Genomic DNA, 18,111 nt, shown 5'->3' with positions numbered 1-18,111 from the left:
ATTCACCCTCCCGTGTTTGTATAGGGGTATCTATCATGCCTGCCCAACACCCAGGCCCTCTTTTTTTAGTAAATGCCCTGTCTTTGGCTGGATCCCTCCCAGCAGCAGAACCTGAGATAAGGATGTGAGGGCAAGTAGTTTATTTGGGAGGTGACCCCAGGAAGCCCCGGTGGGGGGCAGGGAAGTGAGGTAGGGAAGGAAAGGCAGTCAGTACACAGTGCATTAGTGAGCAGCTCCCCACTATGGGCATTGCCTGGGGTCTCTGGGGGAATGCAGAGAACATCTTGGGGTTTTGCCTCTGGTGGGGTGTTTGTCAGCCAACATGTTGTCATTGTGGGGTGGAGGCTTCTCCTGGGGGTTAACTCCTCGGCTTGTCTAGCCTGCCCTACACAGGGCTGAGTATACTTCAGCAACCAGAGGTAGCCACCAGAAACGCAGTTTCTTGCATCCAGACGCCTCCTGGTGGTAATGAGAATGCCCAGCGAAGGTGGGCAGGACACTGAGAGCCACGGCCATGAGCCTCCCTCCCATTGCCTTTAGGGCACTACCTCTCCCCCATTCTCTATCTCTCTGGTTTGGCTGGTATTATCTCTTCAAGTACCAGATTCCATGAATAAATGGGTCAGAGATAGTCCCCTGTCCCAGTTGGCTCACCAGAACCCACCCTGGAATTTGGGGAAAAACACTTTGCTGAGATTGTCCACCTGCCAGGGTGTGGGCTACATGGAGAAGGAGAGTGAAGCCAATGTGGAGAAGAACCAAATCAAGACAAAAGGGTGTTAAGCCCCTAGATCCAACTGTACCTGAAGCCGGTAACATTCTTGGACCAATTACACAGACCAGTAAATCCCCATTTTTGCTTGAGGCACTTTGTGTTGGATTTGGGGTCTCTGGCAACCCACAGAGTCTAACACTCATACTGTTCGAGGAGAGGCACATTTTGGACTCAGGCATTTGCGGATGGGGCATGGAGCAGCAGCAGAAAGGTGTTTTGAGATTCTAATGCTTATCTCTGGTGGTGGGTAGGGACACGTGTTGACATATACAAGAGCTCAGGTCATCAAGCTTTGGGGTTGGTAGTCAGGGATTAACATGGACTAATTATGGTGGTGCAAGGATCCCCTCCCCACCTCGTGGTAGAGATGAAAGACCCCTGGGCACAGAATGTGGACCAGATGTCTTGGTGGCCTGACTTGGAACCCCCGGAGTCCTGTTACCATGGTAACATGTGGCTGCTGGGATGCTCTTTATAAAACTTGAGCATCAGGAAAGTCCCCAGAAAAAGGTTCAATCCTGGGCTTAATGGGTAGGCTTTGCAAGGCTCTTAGGAGCCCTGATATGGGAACATTCCAGTGTGATGCCCAAAGCTTTCCTTGGATTTGCGAAGGGGTCTGTGTCAGAAAACTTTGGGCTCCAGGAAACTCTTAAGTCAGAGGTTTCAAGTTATGCTTTTTGGGGACCCACGTTCCTTGGGAATGCCTTGGCAGGGGAGGGGAGGCACTGAAGGGGGGAGAGTGGGGAAATGGTCTGAAGAGAAGTTTGAAAGCCACAGCTGCCTTTCATGTCCCTGAAAGCTACCTGGCACTTTACTCTCCGGCTCTTTCCAGGCCCTGCCCAAACTCCCAACTTGCATCCAGATGCCTCCTGGTGGTAATGAGAATGCCCAGTGAAGCTCTGAGACCTGCCTCCATGGAGGCCCCAGCGGTCTGCTTTGGACCTGGGCCCTGGCCTCAGGGGAAGAATTGGTCCCAGAGGCAGCCTCTGGGCCACAAGGGAGCCCTAGTGTGACTTGCCCTCTCTGGGCCCCTCAAACCCCAGGAGGCTTCTGGGGAGGCGATTCTACCCAAGACAGACGTCAGCAGTAACTCATGGCTCAGACCTGATCCTAGCTGGCCTGCCCCAGGGACCTCTGTCTTTCTCAACAGCCACTACATGCTGGCTGGTCCTTTGAGAGCTCTAACCCACAGTTGCAGAGAAATCCATGGAAAAGTCCCAGAGAATAAATACATGCACTGTACCAAAGCAGGAAAAGGCTGCTTCCTCTCCCGCACTTGGATGTGTTGGGGGGGGGCTGGGTAACCAAAGCCGGTATAGATGGGGCCCTAGAGCGGTCACACAAAAAAACCACACCTCCTCTGCTCCCCCAAGTGATAGTCCTTGGCCTTCTGCTCCAAAACAAGAGAGCCTGTTCAGAACCCCACGATGTGCATGGCAGCACCCCTGCTTTGTGTCCCAAGGAAGCTCACGGGAAGGACAGATGGTGTCCTGGACAGGGCCCATACCCCACCCCCAAACTCAGAACTATGGCTGTCCTTGGACATAACGCTAGGACTTAGGTCAAACCTCAGGGAACAGGGCAGAGTGACCCAGAAAGATGGATGGCAGGGCCCTCAACCTTCACCTGGATACCTGGCAAGTAGAATCCAGAAACCCACCCTCAAGATTCCAAGTCAGCAGTGCTGAGTGGGCCCGGGAATCTGCATTAATACCACTGATAAACTACCCATATATCTGTGTATGCACCCGATGCATATGCAATTGTTTGAATGGCGTTCCCCCCGGCCCAGAATTAACATCCACACAGAACCTTAGAATGTGACTTTCTTTGAAAGTAGTCTTTGCAGATGTAATTAGTTAACGATCTCAAGCTGAAATCATACTAGATTTAGAGTGAACCCTAAATCCAGTGACTGGTGACAGGAGACACACAGAGAAGAAGCCATGTGAAGACAGGCAGGGACGGGAGCAATGCAGCCACAAGCCAAGGAGCTCCAGGAGACTCCAGAAGATCGAAAGAGGCAGGAAGGATCCTCCCCTAGTGTTAGGAGGCGACACCTGCAAACACCTTGATCTGACTTCTGGCCTCCAGAACTGTGAGGGAATCGGTTCCGGTTCTTTTAGGCTACCAAGTTTGTGAGAATTTGTTACGGCAGCCCTAGAGAACTACTACCGTGTATCTGTGCTTTATATATAAAAATGTGATTTTTTTTTTTATGTGCCCCTTTTCCCCAAAGAACCAACTCGCAACCCCTTGAAGGTGATACCGCCCCTGTGAAAATGCTTTTGAGTCTTATAAACAACAGCGGAGTTAACTCTAGAACAAGCCCAGGGAAACCTCCAGCGTTTTAGGAGGTAGGCAGTTGAGGTATATCCAAATCTAGAATGTTTAATGCTTTTGGTTGGAGCCAATGATCAGGCAAACAAGGAACATCATGTTTTACTGGCTGAAATAGAGTGTGTGGAACAGAATTATAGTATCCTCATCGAACAATTTGTTTTACAGGCAGAGCAATTCCAGAGTGCAGGATGTGGGATAAAAGTTCTCAGAATCCCCATATTTCAGCCTATAGAGAGAACATTTTCTAGCTAGTTGGGGGAAATACCATTCTGAATGATGCTCTTCCAGATTAGTGCATTTGCTCAGAAAATGCAAGCAGTTTCTAAATGGGAAAGTAAGAGAGAAATTATATTCCTCTGGATGCTCATGGTGCTTCTGTCCTATGAGAAACAGTGACAGGCGGGCATCCTCAGGAAGGAGTCTGGAGTGTTTGGTTGAGAAACCTTAAATCATCAGGATAACCTCTGACGTTTATCATGTGCTTTCTGTGTGCTGGGCACTGGGGTTGTGGACTCTACAGCTGCTCTCACTCGTCCCACGACAACCCAGTGAATGAGGTAGGCACATCCCCATTTTACAGATGAGGAAACTGAGGCACAGGGGAGTTAAGTCACCTGCTGGAGGTTACGCAGCTAGTGAAAGGCGGCTGGGGTTTGAACTCCGCCCCGTCTAAATTTTAAGACCCAGGCTCCTAAACACAGTGCATGGGCAGGATCCTTTTGCTCATGGGTTGTTTCTGTCCTGGTCACAACAGGTTAATGAACAAGACGGAGAAAGAAACCAAGGAGCTTCCAACCCTGGGGTCTAGGGAAATACAAAAGCCAGGAACTTGGCAGCCCTTCCTCGGATTTTTAATTTCACGCTTCCCAAAGGTAGGAAAGACCTATTGATTGATGAAGCTCCAGCTTGGACCCCAGAGACCTCCAGCAAGGGAAGGGGGGACTGCAGCAGATGCCACCATGGCTGTTTGCTGTTTCTGTGACCCAGCTTCTCATCCTGGGGTGATCTGCTTTCTCCTATCCCACTGCTGCTTCTGGATCTGGCAATCACAGGACCCACAGCCCCTTGGCCAGTGCATCTGTAGGAACGAGCACACTACTCAAACAGGGCCAGTCAGAGCCTTCTGTGGGATTTGATACGGAAAGAGAATTCTCTCAACCTTAGAGATTGTGAGCCCTGTGGTTGTAGGCTTGGGGCTGCTGACAGACACCTTTCCCACCAGGTCTCGGAGGAGAGGATGAGACCAGTGTGAGAAGAGATACAGAGCTAGGAGGCCTGGGTGAGGTTGAGAGGATGGGCACATAAGCCTGAGGACACTGTGCTCCTGGATCCAGCCATACCTGCAGCAAGAAAGCCCTTAGCCATCCCAGTTACAGGACCCAGGGAATTCCCTTTGTTGCTTAAGCCAGTTTGAGCTGGAGTTTTCCCAAGGGAGAAAGAATGAGCTTTCGAGGGGAGAACTGAGAGGGGCCTGAAGCTCATCCCTTTTGTCCAGGCTAGACTGTTCACAGCAGATCCAGGTTCCAGTTACCAAGCCATGTAGAACCCCAAGTCAAGGAAAGGTTTCTCCATCCTTCCCTGGTGCTAGTCCTAGATAATTAATGTGTGGGGAGTGCCAGGGCAGCTTACCCCAGAATGCTTCTAGGGCACACCTGGGTTTTAGAGGCAATCTAGAAACTCATCTAAAGACTGGTGAAAATATCTCAGATTCCTCAGTGATAAACGTCTAGTGACATGGGAGCAATTAGCTTTGAGAACGTTTTCAGTCTCCCCCTACCTCTCTCCCTCATATGCACACACACCTTGATGCAGGATGCAGTTTTGGATTTTGTTCCTATACCTGAGGAGCAAACAGAGGTGGATGAGACTCCCTCCCTGCAGGGAGAAGGATGTCTCTGAGAAGTTATCTCCTTCCTTCTGCTCCAGGTTTGGAGGTGAGGCTGGTGTGCAAGGAAGTCCTTGCTCTCCTTGCTCCATCATGCTGAGACTGCATGGAAGCATGAACCCCATGGTTGTAAGCCTACCCCTTGGGCAAGATCCAGTGACTCTGGGTGTTGACCAGAGATGACCTCCAGCTATAAGCAAGGCTATGAGAGAAGTCTGTCAATATCGAAGCTGGTTCCAGGGGTCAGATTTGCCCTAGGGTGGACAAAACAAAGTCACAACCTCCTCCTCCCCATAGGGGAGTCCTGATGCCATGTTGAGATCCTGGATCCAGCCTTACCTGAAGCAAGAACTCCTGGACTGGCCAGTTGCATGTGATGATGACTGGTTAACCTTTTGTGTGGGTCTCTGTGACTTACAACCAAAAAAAGGCATAATTAAACAGCTCCAAGGTGGAGGGGTGGGGAAGGACCTCCAGAGGAGTTTAAAGACAGAGCCACTTCATCACTGCCTGGGCCTCTCCACCCTCCTCAAGTCAGTGGTGGTTAGGTTGACTTCCTAGCCAAGTGCTAGGACAATGGATTTCAGGTCCAGGTGGGCTGCTCCCCACAGAAAGTGGAGCCTGTAACTCATAACTGCTCACCGTGAATGTCTTGGGACACAGGGCATAGCTATGGAATCAGATGCAAAAACGGTCATTTCTGCCTACCCAGCGTCCTTTCCCTCTTGTGGGGTACCCCAGTATTCCTAGAGGCAACCTGCTTATGCTTTTCAAACCAGGTGGTTGGCTTCAGGAACAGGCATGTGGTCCAGGTGGACCAATCACTGAAACCCCATCCCCATCCCCATCCCCATATGGTGATTGGTCCAGATTGGACAGAGGACCCTGCTGCTGGCCAATCAGTGTTCTCTTCCCTGGGAACTGTGATTGGTTCAGGGACCAGTGTGGGACCCAGGCAGGCTGATTAGACTGTTCTGGGAGCTTGGATGGAACTTTGGGAGATAGAGGTTCTCTTCCGCAGCTGAGCCTAATGGTGATGGGGTCCCCTGCATGGGGAGGGCACCTGAGAAGGAGGTTGCCCCAGCGAAAGCAGAGCCAGAGGTGGAGAGAGGATGCTGAGCATGATGATATCCCTGAGCTCCCAGACCAGGCCGACCCAAAGGTGGCCCACCCACTCCTTGGTTTTCCTTACATGAAGCACAAAGGAGATTGTTCTGTATTTGCATCCTCAAGAGTGCATGAGCTGGATCATTGCCATTGGCTCCAGATGCCCCAACTTAGTGTCCAGACTCAGGGCTGCAGCCCACATGGTCCCAGACCCCATGGACACTTGCAGACATGGGAGGCAAGCGGGCTGCCCCACAGGGCTCAGTCCCAGCTATCTGGAGACCAGGGGGCTGCTGTGGGACTGGCCAGAAGAGGAGGAGGTGGTGGTGCTGAGCTGGGAGAAGCCGCTGGTGCAGGATTCCAGGCTGGACATGGAGCCCCTGGGGAGGAAAGGCGTCGCACGCACATTACCTTCTGGTGGTGACACAGCGCTGGGGCCCACACACAGCAGTGGAAAAGCTGGTGATGCTGCAAATGAGCCCCAGGGGTCTTTCCACAAGGCTGGTAACCACCCCAGGCACAGAGGGCAAGTGCAGAGGGAAAAGCAAGTGAAGTTACGGTGAGAAACGAGGCTCCACCCATTTTCCTGCCCACCCCCCCCCCCCACCTCCGGCAAAGATCCCAGCCTGCCAAACACCATTCAGGGGCTTCCTTGACCTGGAGATCTAGCATGGCCCAGAGAGTGCCAGCACCACCAAGCCTCCTGTAGCTCCTTAGAGCTGAAGACTCTGCTGCCCCAGAGCTGCAGTCTGCATTCTGACAACACCCTCCCCACCCCCCACCAGGTGATTTGTGTGCACACCACCTAGGTCTCAACTCCAATGTCACTTCCCAGGTACCTCCCCCATACCTCCTGCCCACCCTATGCCAGGCCCCTTGTCCTGTGCTCTGACAACACCCTGTGCTGAGACCTCTGGCACCTCCTAGCTGTGTGACCCTGGGCAAGGACCCCAGATTGGAGTACCTTCGTGGCATCCACTGCTGTTCATAATTACGGACAGGTGTGATCATGTCGCCGCCTGCTCCATGATTGTGTGTCTGGTCCCCCAGGGTCCACCCAATGCCTGCCTACTGAGGACAGCCAGGAACTAGCCCTTGACCTGGTTCTCTGTGAGCTCTTGAAGGTCAGGGCAGCAAAGTTCCCCCACATGGACCAGACCAGACAGGCTGGCAAGCAGCATCTGGCCCACCCTTCAGCCTCCAGCTGCCCTCCTGGAGGCAGCAGCCCCCAGGCGCTAGTGTCTAGGGTGTCTGTCCCCTGCACTGGCGCCCAGTGGCCAAAACAAGCTGCTTCCCAGAGAGGAAGTCACCAGCCCTCCCACGCTGTGGGGCTCTCTTTGGAGTAAAGACACTGGCCCAGTATCTCTCACATTGGGCTGCATGTGCCCTTAGGGTACTTGGAGCTCCACCTGGCATATGGATGCAGATGCGACACCCCCCTAGAGCCTCAATTTGACGTTAAAGAATATAAAGCATTATTTTTAGAAGGAAACTAACACGGGGCGCCTGGGTGGCTCAGCTGGTTGAGTGTCCGACTCTGGATCTCAGCTCAGGTCTTGATCTCACGGTTGTGAGTTCAAGCCCCATGCTGGCCTCCATGCTGGGCGTGGAGCCTACTTAAAAAAAAAAAAAAAAGAAAAACAAACTAACAGATATGTTATGAAGCAGGATGCAAAATCACATTTGTTTTTAAAAGATAAAATGTAAAGCCTTGAAGAAACTGCCTGCTCCATCTCCTCACCCTCTGCTTCATTTTTGCTATCAAGTGCTTACTGTATGCCTCAGTGAAGGGCAGTCTTCCCCCAACCATTTCTTCCTGATGACAACCCCGTGATGTGGGGGTTTCAGCAGTCCCTTTTTAACAGATGGGGAGGCTGAGGCTCAGACACTTAGGTGACTTGCCTGAGGTCACACAGCAACCAGGAAGTGCTAGAGGTCTTAACCACTACACTTCCTGCCTCTCTGAAAGCAACACTTGGGGAGATGTGTCTGCGAGACACTATTCTAGAATGTTCTAGAACAGTCTAGCCCTGTTTTATGGGTTTCTAGGAGTGAGAGGAGTTCCAAATAGGAGGGCCCTGGGCTCCCCTTCCCCCAGCAATCAATCTGGTATGTTGGGCTTCTGTCCAGAGTTTCATCTGAAGGGGAGGTTCTGCAGCTGAAGCAGCATTTGGACACAGTGTTGGATCTGATTGCTCACACAGGTGCTGAACCTCTGGAGAATTTTAACAATACCAATGCTGGGGCCCCACCCCTGGATAAGCTCAAAGGCAAGTAGGGAAGATGAATCCAATGTCCCCCAGCCCAGAAGGAAGGGGCCTCAGAAGTGCTGTAGGCCTGGCCTGGAGAGGAGGAGGGGGCCCTTCCTGCCCACGTTCCCTACTCCAGCCCCTCCTACCTGAAGTCCTCAGATGCCAGCACCTCGTAGTAGTAGAGGAGTTTGCACTTGGGGCCAGGGCTGTGCAGGGCCGTCAGGACGTCCTCCACACCCGGGAGGCTGCAGGCCACATTGCCAGGGGGGCTGTGCATTTGCCACTGGAGCAAGTAGATGCCAGGCCACCGGGTCACATGGGAGCCCTGAAACATAGCAGTCCTGCCTGAGGCTCTGGTCCACCTGGGGATGGACGGGAACCCCTTGCTAAACCAGTGAACCCACAGATCTTCCTCACAGGGCCTCCGGAAGTCATCCTTGACCCCTCCGCTGTTAACCCTGTATCTGTGGGGGCTGAGAGCCTCCCCCTGATCTGGTGGGAGTGGAGGCCTGGGGTGGGGCTGTGGTTGCAGGAGAACAGGTGCAATTGGTTAAAAGCCTGGATTTTGTTGGGCTTTTGTTGTGCTGCCCAGGAGGGATTTGGGCAGAGAGCTGGCAGGTTGGTTAGAGTTGGTGGAAGGCCTAGACGGTGAGAATGGAGGTGTTAGTTGTTACAAGAGCAACTTCAGGGAGGGCTAGGGGTGCTGGTGTTTGAGGTACAAGACAGCCTGCTGCTCAGGGACCCTGGGTAAGATCTGCTGTGCTCACTGGAGCCTGTTTGTGCAGTGTGAGTGAATGAGTGGGGCTGGTGATCTAAGACTTGCGAGCCCTGGCCTTGAGCAGCATGTGAGTAACGGGGGTTCATGTTCCAAGATCCATCTGAGTTCTATCCCCAGACTTAGAGCATCTCTGCTGCATAGGTTCTGAAACTAACACATCAGAAATCACTGGGAGAGGGTGAGGGATGCAGAGTCCAGGCCTTGTGCCCAGAGGTTCTGAGTTACGCCCCTGGCATGAGGCCTGGCAGTCTGCATCTTTGACAAGAGTCCCAGAGGATTCTGAGGCTGGGATCCTGGGGTCCCCAGAGTTCTGGATCTGTCCAGTCCTTTCTCCCTGACTGTCCTACAGGGTCCCTGAGGTCAAGGGCCAGAACCCTGGCACACAGTGAACACTCAATCCTGTATGATGAATGAATAAATGAACAAAGGAGTTCGAACCTGGATGCTCTCCCCTTCCCGGCAGACAAGAGGGGCTTCGACACGGCTGTAATCCACACCTAGGACCCAGCCTTTGTCCGTCAGCTGCCCGCCAGCCCTGGCCCCGGGCTCCTGGGGGCCAAGCTTGGGCATCTGCTTGCTGTGGTACAGACTGAACACCACGTCCCCTCTCAGGATGTCAAAGTCCCAGGTGATGACTGACTCCCCCTCCAGGATCTCCACCGCAACCTGCATGGAGGGCCGGGGGCGGGGGGCGAGGAGGGGGAGGCATAGTCTGAGAGTCCCATCTGGAATCTCACCAGGAGTGGGGAGCTGGGATGGGGAAGTCAGCTGCAGTAGGTGCTGTGGAGTACCCACCTGGGTCTCCAGTCCCCACTGCGGGAAGGATGGGCTGCTGAGGCCCCCAGCCTCCACTGTCTAAGAACTGCTCTGGGCAAATGGTCCTGCCTCTGTCTGAAATGGCTGGGAGGTCCCACCCTGTCACAGGGTGGGTGACCCACAGCCGAGGACTGACATGAGAGTACAAAAGGCCTGCCCACCTGTCATGCTCTGCACAGCCCAGTGCTCCCCTCAGATCAGGCTGGGCAAGACTCGGCTGTACCGCCCCTGTGCTTACATCCATCCCCACACCCACCCTGTCCCACCTCTCCTTACAGGTTTCACCCGAGAGCTCACCCTCAACAAATCGCTGGCACAAGAACCCTCATCTCAGGCTCTGCTTCAGGGGGCCCTGGCCTAAGACAACACCCCATTCCAGCGGGCCCTCCCAGGTCCCAGCACCTCATGGGGGGCCCCTCGAAGCACGCTGGCCGACTGGTAGGTCTCTCTCCACTGCTGCAGCTGGTCCGTGTGCCCCTGCTCCTCTTCCGTCAGATAGAGGGACTTGGGGACGAGCCCTCCTTCGGGGACATTGCACTGGGGGACAAAGACAAAGGTGGCAGGCCTGGCTGACCCACAGAAGGGTGCTCTGTGACCCCCGAAACTGCACTTGTCACAGCAACCCCTTAGTGAGTAGGGTGCAGGGCTTTCATTACCTCACTGTCCAGAACCACAATGCAATAGAAGCTATTATTCTTTCCTTCCGTTTCACAGAGGAGGAAAATGGAAGCTCAGAGAGGTCGGGCCACTTGCCTGAGATCACACAGCAGAAAGTGGCTAAGCCTGGGCACAAACCCATGTTTATCGGGCCCCCCAGGCTCATGTCTCTTATTACCATGCTGGTCTTAGAAGCCCATTTGCTAAACATAAATCATGCATATGTATCTTAACAAGTGGAGAAAATGGGCAAGCTTGGCAAAATCCCTAGGAAATGCCTTTTTTTTTTTAAAGATTTTATTTATTTATTCATGAGAGACAGAGGGAGAGAGAGAGAAGCAGAGGGAGAAGTAGGCTCCCAAGGATCAGGGAGGCCGATGCGGGACTCGATCCCAGGACCCTGGGATCATGACCTGAGCCGAAGGCAGATGCTTAACCATCTGAGCCACCCAGGCGCCCAGAAATGCCTTTTTTAAATTCAGAAATCAAGTAAGCTTGGAGTTTGGTATTCTGTTAGAGAAGGGAAAGGGGCCTGCCCTCCCACAGCCAGATGAGATAAGACCGTCGTGACCCAGGGTAGCCCCTTCCTGTGTCATCTCACCCCCAGGGGGAGGCAAGTAGAAGGGGTCTGTGGTTGCCTCTCCCTGAAGCAGTTGGCTGATCTTCCCACTCCATGGGGCTGCTGGTTGGGAATAAATCCCTTTGGGTACACCAGCTTCAGGGTCCAGACCACTGGGATGTTTGAGTCACCTCTCCCAGAGGCAGAGGGTGCAAAGTCAGCAGGTAAACTCTGACTGCTGCCTAGCAACATACTGCGTGGGGAATGCCAAGGTAAACCTTTGACTGGCCTGGTCTCTGGGCTTCCGGAAACTTCCATCTGGATCACTATGTTTGAAAGAAACAAGGTAAGGCCCCTCCTTTGGAGAGATCTCACCTCTCTTTGGGGCAGCTTCAAACCAAGCCCTGCCCCCCAAAAAAGAGAAAGCATGACCTCTCCAGGTACCAGCACCCACACACACAACGGAGGGCCCCACTCCAGCCTCCTTGGACCTCTGCAGCCCCGCCCCAGCAATCTCTGGCTCCTCCCGTGGCCACAGCCCAGGGCCTGCAGCCATACACTCACCACACACTCTCCCCCGAGGAAGTCAGGAATCACTTCTTTATCCAGGTAGTCCACGAGGCCTCCGGGGCCCTGGTAATTGCTACCGCTGTAGATGAGAAACTTCTGTCTGGTGTTCTCATTGATGAAGGGGCTGATCTGAAGTGGGGGGAGAGGAGACAAGATGGAACGGTGTTTTTGTTTGTTTGTTTTATATGGAGATGTAATTCACATCACAAAAAATTAACCACTTTATCTTACTGGTTTTTTAAGTTTTTATGTATTTAAATAATCTCTGCACCCAACGTGGGGCTCAAACTCATGACCCTGAGATTAAGCGTCACATGCTCTTCTGTTCTTTTTTTTTTTCCCCCAAGATTTTATTTATTTATTTGAGAAAGAGCGAGAAAGTGCAAGTGCATGACTGGGAGTGGGGGGGTGGACAGAGGAAAAAGGAGAAGCAGACTCCCCAATGAGCACGGAGCCCGACACAGGGCTTGATCCTAGGACCCCGAGATCATGACCTGAGCCGAAGTCAGACGCTCAACTGACTGAGCCACCGAGGAACCCCAATGTTGCATACTCTTCTGATTGAGCCAGCCAGGTGCCCCAGAATTAAGCATTTTAAAGTGAACAGTTCAATGCCTTTTAGTTCATTTACTATGTTGTATAACTACCACTTTCCTGTAATTCCAAGACTTCTCATCACCCCAAAAGGAAACCCCATTCCTTTTACACATTCATACACATCAGCGGCTCCTTGCCATGCCCCTCCCCCAGCCCCTGGTAACCACCAACCTGCTTTCTGTCTCCATGGATTTGCCTGTTCTGGACACTTTATAGAAATGGAAGCACACGACATGTGGCCTTTTGTGTCTGGCTTCTCTCATTCAGCATCATGGTTTCCAGGTTCATCCATGTCGTAGTCCTTTTTATGGCTAAATAATATTCCACTGTATGGATGATCCTGTTTTGTTTACCCCAGGTGGAAAGTATTTCAATGCTGAACTCAAAGCTGCATGTCGATCCATTGTTATTCACAGCACACACACACACACACACCCCCGCCCCAGTGCTGGTGTGGTATCTGACGAGGTACATAGTTGGGGCAGGAAGGAAGGACTTGATATTGGCAGGGCACCAGCCAATTCAGCGAGGAATGCCACAAGCAAAAGATGGACAGGGAACTGGGAATCCCACCTGTGTGGTTACTCTCCTTCACCCTCCATCCCGGGAAGCAGTCACCTGCGGGCCTCGGCAACCTGGCTCCATGCCACCAGCTTCCATCTGGTGTGGCCACTGGGCAGGGGTGGGGGGCAGCAGCAGGAGATGGGAGGTGGGAACAGAGAAAGAGGCCAGGGTACTTCTTCCCCCACTCTCTCCCACCTCAGTGCCCCAGACACCCCCACTCCCACCCCATTCCAGCTCTCATGGGGCTCAGTAACAATGTCATCCCCTCTGCTTGTCCCTCCAACCCCCGGGGGGTGGTCAGGGTTCACTGCAGGGGCTAGCCCCAGGGGGCCTCTCCATCCTGCCCATACCTCCGCAAGGAGTTCTTTCATGTTACATCCCCATTAAGCCACTGGGGCGAATCCCACTTTTGGCCAGGACCCTAAGTGACTGGCCCCCACCACCACGCAATATACATCTTCTTAAAGGTCTCCAGACAGCAAGGGAACTTCATTTTCACAAAGATCAGGATATCTCAAGATAAAAAGCTTTCAGGAGCGGGTCCTGCCGGTCCCTCCAACAGCTACTGCACCCCGGCCCAGCCCCAACAGAGCCTTGAAGTAGCCACAGGAGCTAGAGAAAATTCTGCCCCAGAAGTCCGCTCACATCCTCTCCTGTTGACAATCCTCCATGGCTCCCTACTGCCCCAGGACAAAGTCCCACCTTCACCACAGCCTGGACTTGGTAAGTACTGGTCCCCGAGCATTCTCCCAGCCTCTGCCAGGGCCACTGTTCCTTTTGCTCCTTTTTGCTCCAACCATTCTGGACTGGGTTTTCAGTTTTTCAAAAAGCATCAAGTACATTCCTGTCTCCAGGCCTTTGCCCGTGCTGTGTGGGTTGCCTGGCCCATCTTTCCTCCCTGCCCTTCCCTGTATGATTCCTGCTCCTTTCTAGGGTCTCAGCCACAAGTCACCTCCTCTGAGGGACCTTCCTCGGTTTCCAACCTAAATTACCCCCTGCGTCACCCCCTGCCTGACTTAGCCTCTCCAAGAACCCTGAACATCCTCATGCCCTTGCCACAGGGAACCACGAAGTGTTTGCTTGTGTGGGGTTATCTGCTTTATCACTCCCTGCCCTGTGACAGTGGTGGGGAGACACAGTGGCTGGCTTGTTTACTTCGAATCCCCAGGGCCTGGAAGGTGCCTGGCACATAGTAGGTACTTAGTGAAACACTGAATCCACTTAACTCTCAAATGTCTATCCTGATTGAACCTCAATTTATAGCAGTGGTTTTCCGGCTTTCTGCGGCACTGAATCCTCGGAGGGGCCTGTGGACCAGTAGCAAGGCCCCAGGGCAGTAGTTTTCAATTGCCAGTAACAACCTGCTCATGGTTGTGAGATCAATTCAGCGCATTGTGACTAGCCTATTTTTAATGGGATGGAATAGAAGAGCGAAGAAGGTGTTGTACGTAGTTAAGGTAACCATTGCTTGTGGATCTGTGCAGGTGTGTGTGTGTGTGTCTGTGTTGGGTTGTAACATAACGTGTATTTCTTACTGTGGGTCTTAGGCAAAAGTTTTAAAATCCCTACAGCACAGGATCCCAACACTCCTCGGAGCCGACTCACAGGAACCCTGGGAATGCTGTACGATCCTGAGTGTGACTTTAGTGTCCACAAAGCAGGACAACAGATACATAAATCATGGTCTACCCATACGGTGGAACCGTATTCAGATATAAGAAGGAATGAAATACTGATCCATGCTACAACATGGATGAATCTGAAATCATGATGCTCAGTGAGAGGAATCAGATGCAAAAAGCCTCGTATCGTATGATCCCACTTATGTGAAATATCTCAAATAGGCAAATCCACAGAGACAGAAAGGAGACTGATGGCTGCCAGGAGCTGGGGAGGAGCAGGGCTTCTGATAGCTACAGGGCTTCCTTTTGTGGTGCTGATAATGTTCTGGAACTAGATGGTGGGATGGTTGCACAACCCTGTGAGTCTACTAAAAACCACTGCATTCTGCACTTTGAAAGGTTGAACCTTATGGTCAATGAGTTCTAGGTCAATAAAGCTGTGACTTAGAAGAAATGACACGGAACAATTAGGCAGAAGGAACCCACCCCCCACCTCGGTCATCTCTACCGGGCAAGGGCCTGGCCCGGGCGCCTGCTCTCACCAGCGTCCAGAGCACCGGGAAGACACGAGGGGCTCGCACGATGAGCAGCCGACCCAGGGTCTCGGGGTAATTGTCCTCCACCACCTCAATCATCCGCAGCAGGGCCTTCACCCCCGGCCGCCACAGGTGACGCATGTTGAGACCCTCCAGGTCCACCAGGCAGGTCCAGGAGCTGCAGCAGAGATGGGCCACTCACTCCCGCCTGCTCCACCACCTCCCGGGGCCCCTGACACCCTCAGCGGGTCTCAGAGTTGACAGGAATGGATGGAGAGGCTCAGGAAGGCAGGGCTGGGGGTAGAGGGGCAAGACACTCTCATGGATCCTACCACCCCTGACCCTCGGCTGGGGAGGCCATGTGGGGAGGAGGTTCAGAGCCTGGCCTCTGAGGCTAGGCAACGGAATTCAAGTGTCACCTCCAACCCCAAGAGCTGTGTGACATGGGCAATTTCCTCATCAAGACAGTGGCAGTGACAGCAAGAGTCCCCATCTCGAGCAGTTGCTAGGATTAAATGAGGTGGTATGTGTAAAGCTCTCCGCAGGGACAGGCCATAGCATGCACTCGATAAAAGCCAGTTATTGCTACCAATTGTTGAAAGGGTGCTGACTGCTAAGAGCACACACTCCAGAGCCAGATGGCCTGGATTCAAATCCCAGCTCTGCCGCTGGTTGTGTGGCCTTGGCCAAGTTCCTTAACCTCTCTGTGCCTCCATTTCATTGGTACTAATTCATTAGAGAAATGACTACTTTACTGAAGCAGCTAGTTCTCAGGAGCCTCTCCATCCTGCCTTTGTTCCCTTCATCCAGTCCACACCGCTGCAAGGAATCCCTCATGACACCCTGTCATCTGAGCCACGTCGGGTGAATTCCATTTCTGATCAGGACGGACCCTGATTGATCGATTTCTCACCCCAACCAATGTATGTCTCCTTAGGAAAGCTCCAAACAACAAAGAAACTTACTTTTCCTAAAGATCAGGCTACGTCAGGATAAAAGGCTGCAGTAGCAGGTGCTGCCTGCCCCTCCCCCCTGGGGTGTAATAAGGACAACATGAATCAGGTACTTCAGAGAGCACCTGCTGCAGAGTGTCACACACGCATTTGCGTTATCCCTCAACGGTTGTCGTTTTTGATGATGCATAAAGAAACCCTGGGACTGGTGATATTATTCCCACATGATAGATGAGCAAGCTACGGTTCAGAAAGGTTCAGTGCCACTCTAAGTACTCATGTGGGAAACTGAGTTCGGGGGAAGTCAGAGAGGGACAGAGGTTACTGGATGTGCTGTGACAGCTGCAAGTCCATCTGCCTGGGAGACAGAGTCAAGGCGGCAATTGGGGGTGGTGCAGAGCTGGCCTCACAAAGCAAGGTCCAGGGGGTGATGTGGCACAGGGGTTCACATCCTTGAGCCCAAAGCAGACAGGAACAGGTTTAAATCTCAGCTCTGCCACTTACCCACTTAGCAGCAAGCTTGGACGAGCATCGCCCCTCTGAGCCTCTGTTTCCCCCTCCACAAAGAACAGGGACAATAATAGTCCCTGCCTCACAGGATTGTTGTAAGAATTAAGAGAGGACATTTCTGTAAAGTACCTAGCATGCTTCCTGGCCAGCGTCTATGCCCAATGAACCTTGGCTGTTTTCACTATTTCAGGGGAATTTGCTCTTGGCTGGGGGTTCTTGCCTGATGGGACGGCCAAACTGCTTTGTGTTCCCTTCACATCTCTTCTGTCCTTCCTCGTTGACGGAAAGAACCTGGAAAGTAGAGGATGTGCTGGCAAACATTCACTTGGCTGCCCCACCCACAGGCAGCCTGGGATCCAGTGGGGACCCCCTACTCACGTGCTTCAGCAGTGCCTCTTCCCCCACGGCCTTCATCAAGCCTTTGGTGTCCATGTGGCCCAGGCGCAGGATATAGAGGGGGCGGCCATCTTTGTAGGTGAGGCAGGCCGAGCAAAGAGAAGGGACATTATTTCAGGAGTGCTGGTGAGAGGGTAGGCCCAAACTTCTCCTCGGAGAAGGCGGTGCCAGGCTGTGGCTCAGCTTGCCCCTCCTGTCCATTTATTCGACAATGTTCTGCCTGCTCCCGAGAGGGGCTGACACCAGTTATGGCAAAAGAAGCAAAGTGTCCAAGTGTCAAAGAGACAGATTTCCATCACACAGGAAACTGGCTGAGGGGCATGTGGCAACTCTATGTACGACCTCAGCACCTTTTCTGAAAACCTGTCCTAAAATTAAATGTTTATTTTAAAGCTTTTTAAAAAGAAGAGATGAACCATGTTAGGAAGGAATATGGAGAGAGTGGATAATGTTGGCTCTTAGCTTTCTGTCAACCAAAGCGAATAGGAAAAATAAGGAAGAATATACGAATACAGTCGATTCTTATTATTCATGGTAGTGATGTTTTCTGAAGTGATCCTGAACACTGACTTAGGGAACAGTGAAGCATCGCTTTGAGAAGAAATATGGGGTAAGGTCCCTGCAAGCCTCTAGACATAACATTTTTGTTAACTGGTCGATACATAACCTTGTCCTGAATTTCTTAAATTCAGGCACACTAGCCTCAGAGGCCATGCTCATTAAGGACACTTTATTGCTCATTAAGGACACTTTATTGGGTATATATTGTTGATACATCAACATCGAACTCACGGCCAGCAGCACCACACTCAAGCCAGGACAAAGCTTATCTAACACACATTTTTTCTCTGTGAGGCACATTGCAGCCTTCTTGTGCTCGGTAACACGAGCCAGCATTTTTGCACTTTGCCTGGGGGCCATTTTAAACAGCAAAAATCTCTCACACACACATACCACACAAAAGCTACAAAATTGAAAAAAAAAAAAAAAGGTAGTACTAAGTGGACTTTAAAAAGGACTCTTGTTAACAGTATGAGAGCCGGAACAAAAAGGCAGACGGACATCTTGAGGACACAAAGATCAGACAACTGACTTTTTGCCATTCTGCCCATGGTCGTAATTGACCGCAGAAGCACCCCGAGTATTGATTTGGGGGTTACAAATAAATTTGGGTGACTAGGCAAATTCACA

At 52.2% G+C, this 18,111-nt stretch overlaps 1 protein-coding gene across 1 annotated transcript in view; it reads right to left on the bottom strand.

Moving 5' to 3' along the window:
* Positions 1-2,550: 2,550 nt before the first annotated feature.
* Positions 2,551-18,111, bottom strand: part of SEC14L5 (SEC14 like lipid binding 5) — a 39,938-nt gene continuing 24,377 nt past the window's right edge. Inside the window, exons 9-16 of the mRNA XM_027611800.2 lie at positions 16,903-16,991; positions 16,745-16,815; positions 15,068-15,239; positions 11,737-11,871; positions 10,359-10,493; positions 9,579-9,806; positions 8,509-8,687; positions 2,551-6,490 (exon numbers count right to left, since the gene is read on the bottom strand). Of these exons, the coding sequence (XP_027467601.1) occupies positions 6,382-6,490; positions 8,509-8,687; positions 9,579-9,806; positions 10,359-10,493; positions 11,737-11,871; positions 15,068-15,239; positions 16,745-16,815; positions 16,903-16,991 (1,118 nt within the window). The 3' untranslated portion in view covers positions 2,551-6,381. The remainder of the gene's footprint in view (positions 6,491-8,508; positions 8,688-9,578; positions 9,807-10,358; positions 10,494-11,736; positions 11,872-15,067; positions 15,240-16,744; positions 16,816-16,902; positions 16,992-18,111) is intronic.

This window comes from Zalophus californianus, chromosome 10 (genome assembly GCF_009762305.2).
Source record: "Zalophus californianus isolate mZalCal1 chromosome 10, mZalCal1.pri.v2, whole genome shotgun sequence".
Classification (NCBI taxonomy): domain Eukaryota; kingdom Metazoa; phylum Chordata; class Mammalia; order Carnivora; family Otariidae; genus Zalophus; species Zalophus californianus.
The sequence above is the reverse complement of the archived record's forward strand: the minus strand, read 5'-3'. Positions and strand labels throughout refer to the sequence as shown.